Source organism: Pipra filicauda, unplaced genomic scaffold, assembly GCF_003945595.2.
Source record: "Pipra filicauda isolate LSUMZ 115617 unplaced genomic scaffold, ASM394559v2 scaffold84_size4826128_pilon, whole genome shotgun sequence".
Taxonomy (NCBI): domain Eukaryota; kingdom Metazoa; phylum Chordata; class Aves; order Passeriformes; family Pipridae; genus Pipra; species Pipra filicauda.
Genome location: NW_024105031.1, coordinates 2725364 through 2744359, shown reverse-complemented (window position 1 = coordinate 2744359; position 18996 = coordinate 2725364). Strand labels below are relative to the sequence as shown.

At 36.7% G+C, this 18996-nt stretch overlaps 1 protein-coding gene across 3 annotated transcripts in view; it reads left to right on the top strand.

Moving 5' to 3' along the window:
• The window catches only part of PLCL2 (phospholipase C like 2), a 102922-nt gene that overhangs the window by 45455 nt on the left and 38471 nt on the right, over positions 1 to 18996 (top strand). For all 3 annotated transcript variants that reach the window (XM_039390612.1, XM_027723810.2, XM_039390613.1), the window contains exons 3-4: positions 8477 to 10963; positions 14385 to 14588. In XM_039390612.1, the coding sequence (XP_039246546.1) occupies positions 8477 to 10963; positions 14385 to 14588 (2691 nt within the window). The remainder of the gene's footprint in view (positions 1 to 8476; positions 10964 to 14384; positions 14589 to 18996) is intronic.

The window sequence follows — 18996 nt, the reverse complement described above, 5'->3', positions numbered from 1 at the left end:
TCCTGGGGGGCATCAGGCAAAGCATCACCAGCCAGTCGAGGGAGGGGATTGTCCTGCTCTGCTCTGCACTGAGGTGGCCTCACCTTGAATATTGTGTGCAGTTTTGGACACCACAATATAACAAAGACATTAAGCTGTTAGAGAGAGTCCAAAGGAGAGCAATGAAGATGATCAGGGGCCTTGGAGGGAAGCCATATGAGGAGCAGCTGAAGGCACTTGGTCTGTTCAGCCTGGAGAAGAGGAGACTGAGGGGAGACCTCATTGCAATTACAAGTTCCTCATGAGGGGAAGAGGAGGGGCAGGCACTGGTCTCTTGTCTCTGGTGACCAGTGACAGGACCTGAGGGAATGACCTGAAGTTGTGTCAGGGGAGGTTTAAGTTGGATATTAGAAAAAGGTTCTTCGCCTAGAGTGTGGTTGGACACCGGAACAGGCTCCCCAGGGAAGCCTGACAGAGTTCAAGAAGCTTTTGGGTGATACTCTCAGTCATGTGGTGTGACTCTTGGAGGTGGTTCTTTGCAGGACTAAGGGTTGAAGTCGATGATCTTTGGGAGTCCCTTCCAACTCGGTGTATTCTGTGATTCTGTGAAGACACCAACATACAAGAAATATTAGATAATGGTTTCTTTATACTCTTGTAAACTGATCAAATGACTAAATAAACAGGAAAATTTCAAAGAAAGCCTTAGTCTATACTGTATTTGCAAAACCATATCCTGTTATTTCCTTGCTCTTTGGGTTAAATTGCCTGCTATAAAAGCAGCAAGGCCAACACACAGGCTACCATTTTTTGCTGCCCTGTCTAATAGGTAGTGGGGAAGTGATACTGTCATATCATAGAGTTGTGAATTTTCTGGTGTCTTGTTTTCTTGAAATGAGGCAGAACCAAATGAGCCCAAGAACCTGAGAACCCTAATTTCTGTTATTTTATGCTGTTGGCAGTTACCAATATCTTGCCGTAATATTTATTATGTTTTATGAAATTGTTGATGTACATTCTGTGAGCTGGACCAAGATGGGAGATTTTGTTTTCCCTAATAGAATTGTGTGGGAAAAGACCTTTAAGATTATCAAGTCGAACTGTTAACCCAGCACTGTGAAGTCCACCACTAACCTAATGACATAAAGCTCTCTTGTCAGGTCATGTAAGATCAATAGAACAGTTTCAACTGCATTGATTTTAATTGAATTCATTTCTTGATAAAAGTGAGTGATTCTTTTCTTTCCCCCCATTTTTAATCTGTTCCCTGTTTCTAGTGGTTATTTTGAACCATCTCTGATACTTAACTGATCAAATGGCAAATTGTTTCAGCTTACTAAAATTGCACGACTAATTTGGAAGAAAATAGATTTTTTGTTTCCTGAGGTAGTGAGGTAAAATTAATTTACTGTGTTCAGACAGGTGCTAATGAGGGCCTGAGGAGCTGGAGTGAGGAGAATGGAGATGCAGCTGGGGCAGGAGGAGGAAGAGACAGGACAGAAAATTAATATTTTGAAGAGGGAATTTCTTTAACTGTATCATGAACCATGCAATTTGCCCATCTGAAATAATATAGGTAGTTTTTGTTTGAATATTGAGCTAAGACTTGCCCCTGTGTCCATATTCCTTTAAGCATAGAATTCCTTTAGTAAAAAAAAGATTAAAAAAAAAAGGAAGAATTGTTATTTGTTATTTAACAGTTGTTAATTGTTATTTGCCTTCTCATTGTTATTTATAACACTGTATAACTGGGTCGGCTGGGGTCAACCTACCACACATTGTAAAAATAAGTTTCTCTTAAAAAATTTCTGCAAACAACAGATATGTCATGAATACCAATTTGGAGAAATATTTAAATGCTGAGCACAAATATAGTGATTCACGACAAGTAGGAGGCCCTGTGTTTTCCAAATAGCTGATGTTTTGTCTCTTCCCAAATAGTTGTTATTTCAGTTGAGGACTCTACTTTGTCTTAAATAGAACTGCTTGGTGCTGTGTACAGTTAAACAGTGGCTACAGTTCCATTCAGAAACTATTGTACACAGTGTGATTTAACGTGTGCCATTTCTGAAGTGTTTGGGATCCTGTCAGCTGAACTGCTAATTACTTGCAGAGTTTTTTTCTTGTTTTGGCTTTCACATGCTCTGGAAGCTTTGGACTGCTGTGTTAAAGCATTACAAAGTTATGTGCCTTTTAGTGAATCTGGGTCACTGTGTTAGTAAGAATCCTCTAGTAATGGCAAATTAAAAGGTACTGACTAGGGAGAACGGAGATGCTTGGCTGGAGGAATGAGGCTGAGTGGAGGCTGTCAGCAGATTCTTCTGCTGAGTTGTTGATTGCAGGAGAATTGGGCTGAGAGGGTGCATTGAGGACATAGAGCTCCTGTCTTTGGGGACGTGGCTCCTAATGGTGAAATGCCTTTCCTGCACCACCTTCTCTCTTTCTCTCCACTTTTTCCCTTTTTTCACCCACCCTCTTCTAAAGAAGACTCTCAGTCTACCTTTAACTGGATGCAACTTTTGAAAGAAATGCTAAATTTTGTGTAACAAAGATGTAATGTTGCTGATTTGAGTTACCTGCTATTTTCCTTCCATTTATCTAATGACTTGTTCACACAAAACCTTGCTTAGCTTCTTTTATAATGCTGCATGTTATGTTCTGGAATGAGTTGGCAGATGTACGTTGGTAAATTATACATAATATGAGGGGTTTTGTGTGTGTTTGCAAAAATTAGTGATCCTGTTTATTACTGCTGTTTCAGTTACAGATATTTTTTCAAAGAAAACCCTAAATATTTTTGTGATAAAAATACTTATAAACATAAGGATAATTTGATATTTATGTTGCATTTGCAACTAATTTGCTGCTCTATGCCTGCATTTATATCTCTAAAACCACAGGTTAAGCGTTGGAAAAGAACAAATTACTGAGATTATAATATTTTTTAACAAAATGCATTTGGAAATTGAATATTTTTAACTACTGACTTTAAGTATCTGTGTTTTTTTTTCCCTTGAGTAGACCTAACTATACATAGACACACTTTCTTAGTTATGAAGAATATAAAATTCAAGTTTTTTGTTTTGTGGAGTTCTGAAGAAAAATGCTTAGGAATCTTAATTAAATAAACAAAGTTTCAATTTTTTTTTTAATTAAGTACTTCCTGAAAAAGGCTTATTATATGTCATATTGTTAAGCTAGGTGATTTTGCAATTGTTGCCGAATTGCATTTGATGAAGACAGGCAGTTTTTGTACTCAAATTGGCCACTTAAGCATCACATCCACTATAAAAGCAAGTCATCAATGAGTTATATCATGTCAGAAGAGTAGTTCACTCTGTGTTCATCATGAAGATCATTAGGCTGCCGGTTCTCATCATAAAGTAGTGAATTGTACTGCAACTGTTGGATACAGATGTACATCAAATTAGATCTAAAACAGCTTTTACACTATATGACATGAAATAATGGTGTAATTTAAAATAAATTAAAATTAACCAAACTTAGGCATGGCCTGTGTTCTCACTTACCAGTAATTGCTCAGAGTATTGGCACAACACTGGCCCTCAGGTTCACAAACATGTCACTTAATTCAGAACTTACATGCAAAAAAAAACTGATTTATTTATAAGCTCTTGAGACACTGTACATGCTTGCAGTCTTGTTACCACACATATGTATGGGCATTGCCATCTCTGCTAGGATGAATGTCTCACATTTATCTTGTTTCTGAGCCTTTTGGGGATGAATTAAGTAGGTATTCTTGGGTCTGTGGCTTCTGCAGACTGTGTGCTGTCATTATCTCAGAGTGTGTGAGTTTTCTCACAAGTTGTCAAAGCTCAGACATTGACAGTCAAAAAGCTTGCAGTGAGGTGCTGCAGTTGTGAGGGGCTGGGGGGTGTTTTGTGCTCCGTTCCTTGGAGTTGCTTGGTTGGCAGAGCACTTACCTGCTCATGGAGTGGCTGGGCTCTAGTCCCTCTGCCTGGGGTTCTTCAAATGCTCAGCCACATGCTCTCAAGACTAGGATGGAGCTACCTTCCACATTTCGATTAACCTCTGGTATATAAAAGCAAGTGGAAGTTTTTTACGGTTAGAGCATAAGCAAGTAGCAGCAGGACCTGTCACTTGGGGAAGTGGATATTCCTCTGAGAAGGTAAAATTCAGTGTTCAGGTCCCTGCTACATGGACTGTCAGTGTATTTTGCATTCAGGGTCACCAAGTGAAATGTTTATGGAGCAGTGACATCAGGGACTTTCACTTCTCTGATGCCAGACAAGTGCTCTAAAAATCTGTCACTGTGATACTTCCTCTTGTTACCATTGTCTATTCTTTTTAAAGTCCTCTGTCTCAAAGAATACTTTATTGGGCTAAATGCAGGTAGAGGCATTGATCTTCCAGTCCTAATTAGCAAAACCACTGCATCAAAGCTGCAGGTGGCTGCTTTAATCATGGAGAGAGAGGCAGGATTGCAGGCATCCACCTTCAAACTTTCCGTTAGTGAGTGGGAGGATCATCTTGTATTGACAGGTGGAAGGACTGGCCTGCACTGTGCTCAGGTTGCAGCCCCACACTTAGTTGACAAGCCTCTGCCTCCGACTGTAAATGTTCTAAATTCCACTGGACCAAGAGGTACCTAAACATCTTGGTAACTCCATGTTTGAATGTTTTTCTTGCAGTACTGCTTCTGGGGCATGATTTATTTGGACATTTACAGGTCATAAAGTTCACTCTCTGCTTCCTTTCCTTTAGCAGATGTTTACTAACCTTATACTAGTCATTGTTTTCCTCTGTTGTCCTGGTCTATTAAGTTATCAAATCGCTGTTTGAACTCCACTGCTGTCCCTGTCAGTACCAGTGGTTATTCAAATTGCTTTTTAAGTAATTTTATCATAGAATTGCATAAATTAAAAACTTTGCAGTTCAGGGACGATGTGCATCTCTCCCAGTGTCTGATTCAAGATTCTCTGTTGTTTCCAGAATTCTGTTTTGTACGTAGTGCTTAGTCACACAACTATTTGTTTGTTGGTACCTTGAGGGGAATAAAGTTATCATGGAGATACTCTTCCCTATTTGTGCTTTTAATCTGTTTTCTCCAGCTGTCTCTGTCTCTTAAGTGCCACAAATGACAGCTGGGATTATTTCTGGTTTTTTTAAACTGCTAGATGCTTTTCTTTCTGTTGCTAGGAACTCCTGGATAAACTAAACTCTTTGTGTGGTTGCTTGTAGTGGTTATGAGCAATGTTTCAAAATGGTTTTATGTGTGTTCTAGTCTGTTCCTCTAAAATTGTTGCAGGTGACCTTGGTTGTGGCACCCAGTGTTAGGAAATGTATTGATGAGGTGGTCATTCTGGTTTCAGTGATTAGAGTCTTCTGAAGCACAGACAGTCTTTAGGGGAAGTCCTGTTACAATGACAGTACATGTTATAATTTGAAGATTGACATGGTCTTCATTATATGAGAGATCCTAGAATGACTGAAAGTTGTTTCAGCACAGAAACTGTAGCTGCTTCCTTGGACAGAATTGTGCATCTGCACCGTAGAGTCACTGTCACTTCGAGCATCTTGAACAGCAAGAACACTTTAAGTCTCACGAATGCCGAAAAATCACTCCTGTGTTTGTTCAGATATATAACAGTTTTCTGATGGGCCAATCTTTTTGATTTAAGGCACACCTAAGGCCATGAGAGACCTGACCCAGTTCATGGATGCCACCCCACTTTCAGGGTGAAATCTTCCACATCACATAACAGAATATATCTGTCTCCTTCTCCGTGCCAGACTGTATCGCTGAGGCTCACCAACTTGTTTCACACAGTTTGTGTGCACTCTATGCAATTGCATTCTCAGCTTATGAGTGAGAGTTTCTTCCCTGTTTCCTTTCAAACAGGTGGGTAATTCAAACAGGCAAATAATTCTCACGAGTGTTTTTGGTAAAATATCCTTTAAGTTCTGTTTATACAGATTGATCATGACTGCCATGCCTCTGTCAGGATGGGGACTTGCACAGGCAATCCGGTAGCTCTGGGTCATTGATCTCTGGACAAGCAAAAACTTATGAAGCGTGTTCTGGAGCTCAGAATGTCTTCATGGTCATTTACACTGTGGTGCAGGCTTTATATAAATAAACTGAGTGACTAGACTGCTTTACCCTGCAGCAATGCAGAATACCGTGAACTGGCTTCAAATTCATCTGGCAGGCAAGCCAAATAATCTTGCAGGTGGTGGATTGAATTACTCCTCTGGTCCACATGCATAAACTCCTATTCAGTGTTTTGGTAACTAGCGCTGAGAATGAGGTTGCCTTGGGATGGACCTCTTTACATCAGATGGCATCAAGAAATGGAAGATTTTATTTTTCCTTTGCAATTCAGTGCCTTGGATCAGATACAGTCCTGATCACACAGAAAGGCATGATCCTTCTGATCATGGCCAGGCAAGGTGATACTTCCCAGGCCTTGATGGTTTTGGTGTTACAAGGTTATCTGTCAGCTATCTCTCACCAAACAGTTTGAGAAATGTATTTCCCTCCTAGGTCTGTGACTGAGAAATCTGGAGCATTAAGGAGTTTAAAAATGCTTCATTCCAAGCCCTGAAATACCAGAAGGGAACATCACTGCTCGTTTCTGTGGGACTGTCCCTTGCCACTTTTTCAGGTTAAGAGATGTAGATAGGTAGCCAGACAAGAGGCTAGGCTTAAAATGAAACAAAAACCTCTGTCAACAAAAAGCACATTTGATTTTTTTTTTAAAAGGAAATTAAATTTTGTTTGAAAACAACCCAAATTACATGTAATGAGATTCTGAGAGTCAACCCTGTGCAGTATCCATTGCAGGTGTTTGAACTGCAGTTAGAAATAAAACAGTCATCTGCAGGGTTATTCGCTTATACTGGTCTCTTGAGAACTTGCATAAAGCAAATTCTGCTGTCATTAAAGGTGCAAGAATTGTATGGTTGATTAAGTTTCTCAAACACGGAACAGCAAATATTGTCTGCTCACTTTACTAATCATTGTTTTCAATGCATGGCTTTTTGGATGCTTATAAATTAAATGACAAAATCAGGATTCTGCATTTTTAATTTAATGAAATTAAACATACAGCACATATGCCCTGAACTGTAAATGCATTTTGTAATGGATGGGTTTTATTTGAACATCTGTTCAGCGTAGCAATCATTAAAGGTTTTCTTTCACTTTCCTTTCTGCCATATAAGCAATGCTGATTTGCACTGGAACATACTTCAAATGGAAAACTGTTTGAGGGAATATCAACATTGTTTTTTTAATAAAGTTGGAAAAGTAATTTTTTGAGCTGTGCTCTAATTAGGGTATCTAATGTAAAGATTATTTAATGGAAGTATTAATTCAGACTAAAAGTTGGCTCATCAAGACAAAAAAAAAAAAAAAACCACACCATTTTTCAGTCTCAGAAAATGCAAATAATGAAATCACACAGGTTTCTTAAATTCAGTTCTTATGGAATTGATTGTACTCGTCATGTGTTACTGATTTATTTGCACTTGTTTGAATTGATACAAACAACAAATAGAGGTAGCTAAATGACTTTTTTTTTTTTTTTAAGACTTATATATCCTTATATACCCAAACTTTCTCTAGTAAAGTAAGACCTCTGGGTTATCTCATCTTTTTAAGAGCAAAGGTAAATCACTTTTGCTTCCCTTCCTGACCAGATCTTCCATTCCATTTATTTCTAATGATATGCTGGTTCTTTGGAAACAGTTTAATCCTCTCAGAAGTTCCCTCTTGAGTCGCTGTCATATTTTCTGAAACTCTGAATTTACAGTGAATTACATCTGCTCCCTGTGTCTCAGTGCAGCTTCTTTAGGCTATGATGGATAGTTTCCTAGTATAGGAGTGAGATGCATGTGTGAGTGCTGTGGACAGTCTGTGGGAAGAGCACACAGTGCAGCAGTGAAGGGAGCTGTGCATAATAAGTGCTGTTAATGTCTCGTATGCTTAGATTAGGACCCTGTCCTATGGATTTTATGCAGTTAATTGTGTTTTAATGCACCCTGTCAGCATTAAATAGTATTAAAATATTATATTCTGTACTGACAAGTTCAGCAAGTATCTATAAGGACTTGGAGGAAAGCTTAACTTCCTACTGCCTTAGCTGTAGAACCTGTTACCTCTGTAAGTAGGATGTTACTCATAAAATAAAATGCATGTACATACAGGCAGTAATACAACATTATTATTTCATTAGCATTCAAAACTTGTTTTTTTAAATTTTGTGCTCATAAAAATATTTTAAAAAAAGACTCTGGAAGATTATTTATTTAAGTAAGAACAAATATTAAGCCGTTACTAGTATTTTGATTGTGATGATTCTAGTAAGCATTTCTATCTTACTGGTCATTGCACAGACCTTATTGAACTACTTTATGAGCTTTCTGCTTTAAGTTGAAACCTATTTCAGTGTTGAGCAAAATCATACTGATATATGTTTTGTTTCCCTTCCCCTTGCATGTTTACTAGGATGGTACGAAACAAAAGCGAGAACGGAAGAAGACCGTGTCCTTTAGCAGCATGCCGACGGAGAAGAAGATCAGCAGTGCAAGCGACTGTATTAATGCGATGGTTGAAGGCTCTGAGCTCAGAAAGATTCGATCCAACTCCAGGGTGTATCACCGGTACTTTCTTTTGGATGCGGATATGCAGTCTCTGCGCTGGGAACCTTCAAAAAAGGATTCTGAAAAAGCAAAGATTGATATTAAATCAATCAAAGAAGTAAGAACAGGAAAAAATACAGATATTTTTCGCAGCAATGGAATATATGACCAGATATCAGAAGACTGTGCATTTTCAATTATATATGGAGAAAACTATGAGTCACTAGATCTTGTTGCTAACTCAGCGGATGTTGCAAATATTTGGGTTACTGGCTTAAGGTACCTGATTTCCTATGGAAAACATACTCTAGATATGATAGGAAGTACTCAAGATAATATGCGGACTTCATGGCTTTCACAAATGTTCAGTGAATCAGATGTAGATAATTTGGGACATATACCCCTATGTAATGCTGTACAGTTTATAAAAGACTTAAATCCTGGTTTAAAAACTAACAAAATTGAACTAAAATTCAAGGAGTTACATAGATCCAGGGAAAAAACTGGTACTGAAGTAACAAAAGAAGAGTTTATTGAAGTTTTTCATGAGCTTTGTACCAGACCTGAAATCTATTTTCTGTTAGTTCAGTTTTCAAGCAATAAAGAATTTCTAGATACCAAGGATCTCATGATGTTCTTAGAAGCAGAACAGGGTATGGCACAGGTCACAGAAGAAATAAGCCTTGAAATTATTCAGAAATACGAGCCAGCCAAAGAGGGCCAGGAAAAGGGTTGTCTTTCTATAGATGGGTTTACGAATTACCTTACTTCACCAGACTGCCACATATTTGATCCAGAGCATAAAAAAGTTTGTCAAGATATGAAACAACCCTTGTCTCATTATTTTATAAATTCATCTCATAATACATACTTGATCGAGGATCAGTTTCGAGGGCCTTCTGACATCACGGGTTACATTCGTGCTCTAAAAATGGGTTGTCGAAGCGTTGAACTGGATGTATGGGATGGTCCGGATAATGAGCCAGTGATTTACACAGGGCATACAATGACATCACAGATTGTCTTCCGTAGTGTGATTGACATTATTAACAAGTATGCATTTTTTGCTTCGGAATACCCTCTTATTTTGTGTTTAGAAAATCATTGTTCTATTAAGCAGCAGAAAGTGATGGTACAACACATGAAGAAAATTTTGGGGGACAAACTGCATACGCAGTCTCCAAACATTGAAGAGTCTTATCTTCCATCGCCGGAATCACTTAAAGGGAAAATTCTGATCAAAGCAAAGAAGCTTTCTGCTAGTTGTTCTGGACTAGAGGGAGATGTTACAGATGAAGATGAAGGAGCAGAAATGTCACAGAGAGTGGCGAAAGAGGGGGTAGAACAGCAAAACTCAATGACTGGGAAACGATTTCAGCTCTGCAAAGATCTCTCTGAGTTGGTAAGCATATGTAAATCGGTTCAGTTCAAAGAGTTTCAAGTTTCATTTCAGCTCCAGAAGTACTGGGAAGTGTGCTCTTTTAATGAAGTGCTTGCTAGCAAATATGCCAATGAAAACCCAGGAGACTTTGTAAATTATAACAAGCGTTTTCTTGCGAGGGTTTTCCCCAGTCCTATGAGGATTGACTCTAGTAATATGAATCCCCAGGACTTTTGGAAATGTGGTTGTCAGATAGTAGCAATGAACTTTCAAACACCTGGCTTAATGATGGACCTTAACATTGGTTGGTTTCGACAAAATGGAAACTGTGGCTATGTCCTTCGTCCTGCTATCATGAGAGAAGAAGTATCCTTCTTTAGCGCAAATACAAAAGACACCGTGCCTGGAGTTTCACCTCAGCTGCTTCATATTAAAATCATAAGTGGGCAAAACTTCCCTAAACCCAAAGGATCAGGTGCCAAAGGTGATGTTGTGGATCCTTATGTCTATGTTGAAATACATGGAATCCCTGCTGACTGTGCAGAGCAAAGGACGAAAACTATGCATCAGAACGGGGATAATCCAATTTTTGATGAAAGCTTTGAATTTCAAATAAATTTGCCAGAACTAGCTATGGTGCGTTTTGTAGTACTGGATGATGATTACATTGGGGACGAGTTTATTGGGCAATACACTATTCCCTTTGAGTGTCTACAGACTGGTTATCGGCACGTTCCTCTGCAGTCTTTAACTGGTGAAATTTTAGCACATGCTTCCTTGTTTGTGCACGTGGCCATTACTAATAGAAGGGGTGGTGGGAAACCTCATAAGCGGGGCCTCTCTGTGAGGAAGGGCAAGAAATCAAGGGAATATGCTTCTATGAGAACATTATGGATTAAAACAATAGATGAAGTGTTCAAGAATGCTCTCCAACCTATTCGGGAAGCTACGGATTTGAGAGAAAATATGCAGGTACAGTTTTATAATGAATTCACTGGTTATTATGTGTGTCTTTGTATTATGATGCATATAGAATATATGCTTTTAAGAATTTTGTAAGTTATGCTATTTGAGTCTGATTCTGAACAGCTTTAAAAATGGATTATGTCAGAGCAGCCTTTTAGGTAAACTGTCTACTGATGAGACCTTGAATGCACATGTGTATTTTGTTGAATGTGAACTGGAAATATGACTCAAGTGTTATAACTCAGCTCAATGATGTTGACTCGTCCTATGTCCTTGAAGGAATATTAGAAATACACTAGAAAAATGTATATCAGTATTTGAGTTTTTAAAAATTAAGTATAAATGAGTGAGGAAAATACAGCAGACAGAAAAAGGAGACTTTAGTGTTTGTTAGAGACCTTCTTGTATGTCCAAGTGTATTTAGCATAGTTTCACTGATGTTTTTTCTTTATTCGTAAATAGAAGGCAGTGCTTTCAGAAAGACCCGTTTGCTTTCTATGATTCTTCCTAGTAACATGTTAGAAATACATGGATTTAGCACTAAGGTATTAGAAGGCATCTTCTAGAAGAAATTGTCTTACCTTAAAGGTCATGTGTAGTAAACACATTGAATTTCAGGAAAAAGTACAGGCTGAGGTGCTTGGTTTTGTGGAAGCCAAGAGATCTCACTTCAAAAGATCCATTATTTGGAGATTCCAGTAAAGATTCCAGGTAAATAACCCCTTTAAGAAATAAATTAAAGTTGAGTTGTAAAGTTGTGTTCCATTTAATAAAGCTTTTAACTATCTATATGATATTCTGAGTATTTCTGATGAAATACTCGCAGTGATCAGTAAAATTAAGCATAGTGACCTGTCACTTCAAATGAAGTGACCTGTTAAATCTTCTTGCTTTTAGGCAGTGTTAAGGGGAAACTGATTAAAGAAAATGTCTGAGTCTTAGTTCTGGATTTTAAAGGCATATCAGATAAATTTTCTTCTTGAATAATCTTACATTAAACAGATTTTAATAGTAATACAATTTTAAAACTAATTTTTCTTCATATGAAAGAAGCAATTAGTACATCATTATGAAGCTCTCCCATTCCACTTGGTATATAAAATTGCGATACTAGAAGATAATTAAAAAAATACAGGGATGATATTTTTACTTGTTTCATGTTACAGGCTGCATATAAGGTGAACTTTACCTGTAGTTAACCTATTGAAGGCTAGAATTCTGTCATGTAAAGGATACTTACTGTATTTTAGGACAGTTTTCAAGGAAGAGCTGAGTTGAGAAAGCAGTGAAAACACGCAATTTTGTGTAGCTACTTTAAACTCTTTATTGTGCGCGCTGCAATATGCACAGTATAATGATGTAATTGAAAACAGACTCTACAGTGTGGTTTCTTTGAACATGAGATATTAAAAGGTATTCTATGTATTTTATTCTGTCAGTTTGAAAGATGTGCTATCAACTAAGTTTATCAATATCATCTCTCAAAATGCTATCAAGAAGATATTTGAGACTTTAAGAGATTATATAATGTGCGCAATTTAAGGTTGTAACCTGCGTAACTAAGGTTTTACAGCTAACAAAAGTAAATAAACCACTCAATTAAAATAAATATCAGCTTATAACAGGGAATGTTAGATTCGGTTAATTTCTATATTAGTGAAATTTTGCGTTTTAAATTGTTATGATTTTTATGAAGCACAAATAATGTTGCCACAAGCTGGATTATGAAAGGGCAAAGTTGGTTGGTTTGGTTTTTTTTAGTGTAAGATGAAAGAAGAGACAAAAGGAAAGTGTGCAACAGTGAGCTTAATAGATTCTCTAAATCTGAATAAAAGTAGCCTTTTCTGTTCCTTTTGTTCCTACGTTTCTGTGACAAAAGCTGATGTCATAACTTGTTGTTACATATTAATCACTGATAAAAGTATAACATGAGCGATTAAACAGAATGTGATGTTGCTTGTTTAAATTACTTAACAGTATGAGAAATGGTCTCTGCATATAGAGAAGTCCAAAGGCAAGAGTTGTAGTAGTAAAATATGGTAGTCCTGTCCTGCCTGCCCTTAGTGAATATATACATTCCCTGGTCCTCATTTACCTCTCTGTAAAACTGTTTTTCATAATGGCTTACGCATAATACTTACCCCAAACAAAATACGTTTGAACGGACTTCCCAATGTCTGTCTTTTCAACTGTGTAATTATTGTGTCATTAAGGTGTAGTCCAGTTGATAAAAGTAGTTTCTGTTTCCTGAGCATTTACTAGATGCTGTTAAACATTTACTTGAAGTACACTGTGACTGTACTAGATGCAATTTAGTGTTCACATAATTTTGCACGAATATGTTATATATGCATATTTTGAAGTGTGCTTCGGTATTTTTCTCATAAAGAGACAGCAAAATATTTCACATTTGGTTCCTGTTTGCATTAAGGTTGGCGTTATGTCTTTCTAGGAGACATGTCCACAAATGAGTATTACCATGCCAGCAAGATGAAAAGTGCTTTTGATTAAAATTAAAATCTCTGTCAGATACCCTGCTTGGGTATGACATGAAAGAAAGGAACACTGAGCACATTTGTAACTTAAATATACCATATTTTTGTTTTTGTTTCCTACAGGAACACAAACTCCAGACCTGCCATAGATCACCAGCTCCCAATTGGTAAAAAAATCCTAAATTCAATATAGTGCTGACAATATTCACACCGTGGAATTTCAGTGGCTACTTGGAGTCACATTGTATTTCTAATACTGTAAATTTTCTCCAAGTTTAAACATATGGTTTTACACTCTGCCATACTGGATATAAAATATAACTCATAAATTTTAGGGAAGGGTACAAAATTGGTATTTGTATTAAAGTACCTTAAAAATTCACTTAAGTGTGATTCTATGATAGGAATACATCGATAGTGGAGTGCTGGGTTTGTGAATCACACCAAATGGGAGCCAACAGATCCACAGCACGTCTGGACTGTAGTTCAGGTATGTTTACAGTTACAAATGTGCTGAATTCCTTCCACTTCACTTTGCTTAACTGGGACATTCGCCATCTAATATTTTGTTTCTCTTGGTGGCATTTTAAAAATGTTTTTGAAATGTCATAGAATTTTTCAAAATATCTAACCAGTATGTTTTAGAAACTTTATTTGCATGGTTAATTTTAACAGTGATAGGGAGCCAATATACTTGTTCTAAATAGATGGTTTTTTCCTATGGCATGTATTGAATTGTTTGAATTTTTAACATTTTTTAAAAATATATGTGCAATATTGGTTGCTTTGGAAAATTGACAGTTCTTCAGGGAAAAACTGTGGTAATTCCACATTATAGCTCAACTATAACAGTAAAGTATTTTATCCTGAGAGAATGAGACTTTAGATTTCATATTTAACTGTAAAGGAAACTCTTTCTTTCCTTTTTGCAGAATGCAGTAGTTTCATTCAAAGAATTATGTGGCCTCTCCCCTGTAGCAAATCTTATGCAGTGCATTTTGGCAGTGTCTATGCACTTGGTTGGGCCTGATAATACACCCTTGGTAGTACTGAATCTCAGTGATCAGTATCCGACCATGGAGCTCCAAGGGATTGTTCCAGAGGTCTTGAAAAAGATTGTAACAGCATACGAAATGGTGAGTAGTTCTTTGTCTTATATGCTATTTGAAAGACTTTTTAAAAATATATCTAATATACAGTACCATGCCTGTTTTGAAAAGTGATTTTAACCTGTGACTTCCTATTTCATGCTTCATAACAAGTACTTGAAAGTTATTCCCACAGATGTACAGCAACTGATAGTGTTTTCATACAGAGTAAACCAGAGAGATTAATATACTGCATGCAAACACGTGTTTGTACACTTCAGAAAGCAAAGTGGTTATAATCAAGAGGATTTACCATGAAGAGGATGTATTAATTTACCAGTTTTGCAGTAACTAAAAACCTATTGTGTATCTATAAAGATCTTACATTAATTTGCTAACTTTACATTTTCCACTTTGTGGACCTTGATTTATACTGGCTTTGACTCCACATGGAATAAGAAAATGTCAGGCACTGCTTTTAGGTATTGTAGTTTTATAAGCACCTCAAAGTGTAAAATGCTACACATGCATTTTTATTTTCCTCTTCTGTCTCTTACAGATCTCATTTGATTAGGCATTTTTCCATGTGTAAGCAAGCTGTAATGTCAACTTCAGCCCTTATACTTCAGTAAATATGTAAATTGTGTCTTTAGAGATTTGAAATTAAACATGTTGCAAGAAGGGAGGAAGGAAGAACTAATTCACTGATAAATACTGATTTACATCAGCCTTGCATTAATTTGAAATGTGGAAAAAAGATTCAGATGAGTGTGATTGGAAATGTCCTCCTTACTTCCACTGAAGTAATCTGGCACAGAGTAATTGATTATGTATTAATTTATTTAATGTTTTCTTTCATTTGATATATCATCTGATAATAAATAAATGTTTCTAGGATAATTTTACATGAATTTTGTGCACTAAAATGAGAAACCGCACCTGTCAGGCCCAAGTCACTTGCCATTTAAAGAACGAAAATAGAGGAAAAGAAACCAATAGCCCAGTTTCATATACATCTTATAAACTGTTTTTAAAAGAAAAAGTAGCTTTAGAATTGTACTACACCAAAGTCCAAAAAGCACTCATCAATAATTAGCAATTTAGGCAGAGTTTATATAGTTCAATGATGCTGTAAATACAACAGAATTTGATTGGAATGGTAGCACAGTTACAAGGAGATAGTGGTACATCCTCTTGGTGGTGGCTTACAGGGTATCACTATAATTAGGGTGCAAACAAGCTCAATTGTTGGGATTGCACCTGTAACATATAAGTAAAGAAGTTCTGTCTTCTTGACCAAAATGTCTCTACCTGCTGTTAGTTCTTATGTGGTGATACTGATTGTTAGTTATTAAGCTATTCCAGGTACTTAAAATCTTATTCTAAGTCTGGAATAATTTTTTTGTTTGAGTGTCACTTAGAGGTGACTTGTGACTCCAGAAATCTTTACAATCTGAGTTTGGTTTGCCCTTTGTCTCTCACATTTCCCCCCCAACCCACTCCCCATCTGACAGGCTATACAAAATTTGAATATTTGTGTACTTCAGAAATCTATACTTTACTTTCATATGCAAGAGTATTAAAATATTTATTTAGTGGCAAAAGTGTTTCCATCCTCTCTTCCCTAAAAGATAAAGACTCAATTTCAAACAAAGAGTATGACAGTGCTTCTAGCTCTAAATGATATTGAAGATAAGTAAATTCAAGATTATTTAAATAAAATAAAACTTGAATTAATGAGATGCATTTTAATTTGTGAAATTTGGGTCTTGCCAGTACTCAATTCAGTTTGACAAAAGATTCTAAGCAATTAAAATCTGTCAGATATACGGTGAAATGAAGTCAGCCATGGGAGCCATATTCCCATGCTCTTATTTCTGAAAGCACATTGTGAAACAGTGGGAGACATCTGTATCATACTTTCCTCAAATTGAGGAGAAGAGTTGTGAAGCTATTTAGTTCATGTATTGGTATTTGCTATAGTGGCAGATGTTTAGAGTCTGATATTATCATAGATCACAGGGGAGTTGTATGGTTTTGGTGTAAATTCATATAATGAGCCCTCAAAAAGACACATTTCACCTCAATTGTTTGTTTTGGCTTGGGGATATTTTTGTCATGATTAATTAGTACGTGGGTGTAAAATCCTGCTTAATAATGAGTATCGTTATCCAGAATTGAGAAAGGATAGATGTACTGTTGAAGTAAGGATTATTTTGTCTTATTTTCTGCTGGCTTAGGCCTCAGGTTAGGTCAAAATTATGTAACTATGTACTTCCAGCATGTCAAACCCTGTATGAAATAGTGTTGATAACAAAGCTGGTGTTAAATGTTTATTAAACAAACCTTGATTAGTACCATAAATACATAGACTGTCAGTACCTTGTGTGCCCTCTCAATGTAATGGCACATGTAATGGCATTCTCAAAGTGTGGATGTTTCAGGTTCATGATGTTTTCAGCTAATTCTTATTTTTAACTAATACTCTCGTTTTTATGAACTGATAATAAACATAGAAAACAATATTCAGCCAAGATTTTAGTTATTCAGAGTTTGTTTACATTGGGAGTGCTTAAAGGACTCATTGTTGGTCTGCAAAGTGAGAAAGGATGCAAGACCTTTACAGTGGGACAGTCAGTCTACACTGAAATAATTACAAACGAGTGAAATACTGCAGGTGCACATGGAAAGGAGAGAGTATCTTCAGTGTAGCACAGGTACATATATTTTTTAAAGAAACAATGAGGCAAATAATGAAAAGTTAGTATATCACTGGATACTTGGTGGTTTTATCTTTAAACAACACATAATGCTTTCTTAAATTGTCTACGTGCACTGCTGTATTAGTGGAGGAGCTGTAAGTGATCAAAGCTAGTACTATTCATGGGTTAAAACCTTTTACTTTTATGCATGTTACAGGAACTGGGGTGTCTTTTCAGGATAATGAAATCCAAATATAACAAGGAGTTTTTTAGAAAGACAGAAGTTTAAGCTGCGTATTCTTCTTTAGCTTCTCCGTGCTCCTGAATATTTTTCACCCTACCATCTTTTCACTTTTTAACAATGTTTTATTTTTCCCTCTTGTTCATGAACTTCAGCTTCCTTTATGTGATACTTCAGCATGCACTCTGTTGGTGTCATCACACCCATCACTGATCAGTGCTGCAGACTGAAGCTTGGAGTTAAGGCAAGTGCCTCTTCCACACCATTGCATGTTTTTTTTTTGATATCTTATAACCTTTAAGATAAACAGTAAGTAAGCCTTAAGAAGTTATGCTATGGCAAGAGAAAACAAAATTATCTTGCCCTAAGTCTGCAGCATTATTCAGTGATGAGTATAATAGCACTGCAAAGATATGCTAGAGGAGCATACAAATGAAACCAGACTGTCTCTCTCTCTCTGCCCTTAGTGGAGGATGAAGTGCCCCATCTGATGAAGATAAGATTTTCTGAACTTTGGAAGCAGGCATTTACTTCTAAGAGAAAAACTAACACAAAACAGGCAGATAACTATACCTATGTGCAAAAGATAATGCTGCTACAATAATTAGGATTAAATTTTATTAAATCCTAATTAGATAATGCTGCTAGTTCAATTTTTTTTTCTTTCCAGTTTCTGGGGGTGGTGGTGTGGTTTTGGTTTTGTTTGTTTTGGTTTTTTTTTGTCTGCAGACTGCAGTATAGGAGGTCTGTATTTGATTTAAATGAAATCGAGTAAGATGAATAGGTTTTGTATGCATACCTTAGGGATGGACTTGAGAACAGGTCTGTATTTATTGGTGATAGGGGTTGTGAGATAATGAAAATGGGAGGTATTAAAACAGAGTGAAATTGTTAAGTTGGAAAACACCATATGATTGGTGATTAGTAGCTCTGTAGTAAACTTAAATCCAGTTGCCTTATTGTTGCCTCATTTCACCTACTGACTCAATACAACAGACTGCATATGCAATCATGTAGAAGTTAACTTCATGTTATGGAGTTTGAAATGTTGGCAATGACATAAACTAAATATGATAGTCTGTATTTGGAACTTGAATGTGTCTGTTCCATAGGGAAGTAGATAGTTTGACATTGCACCTTGTGGAGTTATGGACTGGACAGATACTGGTAGGGCTTATTAAAAGACTAGCTAAAAGGGGCTGAGTGTCAAGGTTTTGGTAAAATGTTAATAGTTTTCTCATACTTCAGCTGCTTCACAAAAAGTTCAGCTACTGCTCAAAATCTTAAATTTTTTTTACCTTGATATTAATATAGATTAATTGGGTGGAGCACTTCTTTGTCAGGTGTATTGGATTGAAGCTCATAATTCTGAAGGAAGCATTGCCTCTTTCCCAGGATCTGAGTCACTAGCAGATCTGTGTAGATTTATGCCTAGCTCATAAAATCTGTATTAGTTACCTTGTTGAAGATTTATCTCCTTGGTTATGGTTACTTTGCAAAAAGTTAAGAAGGA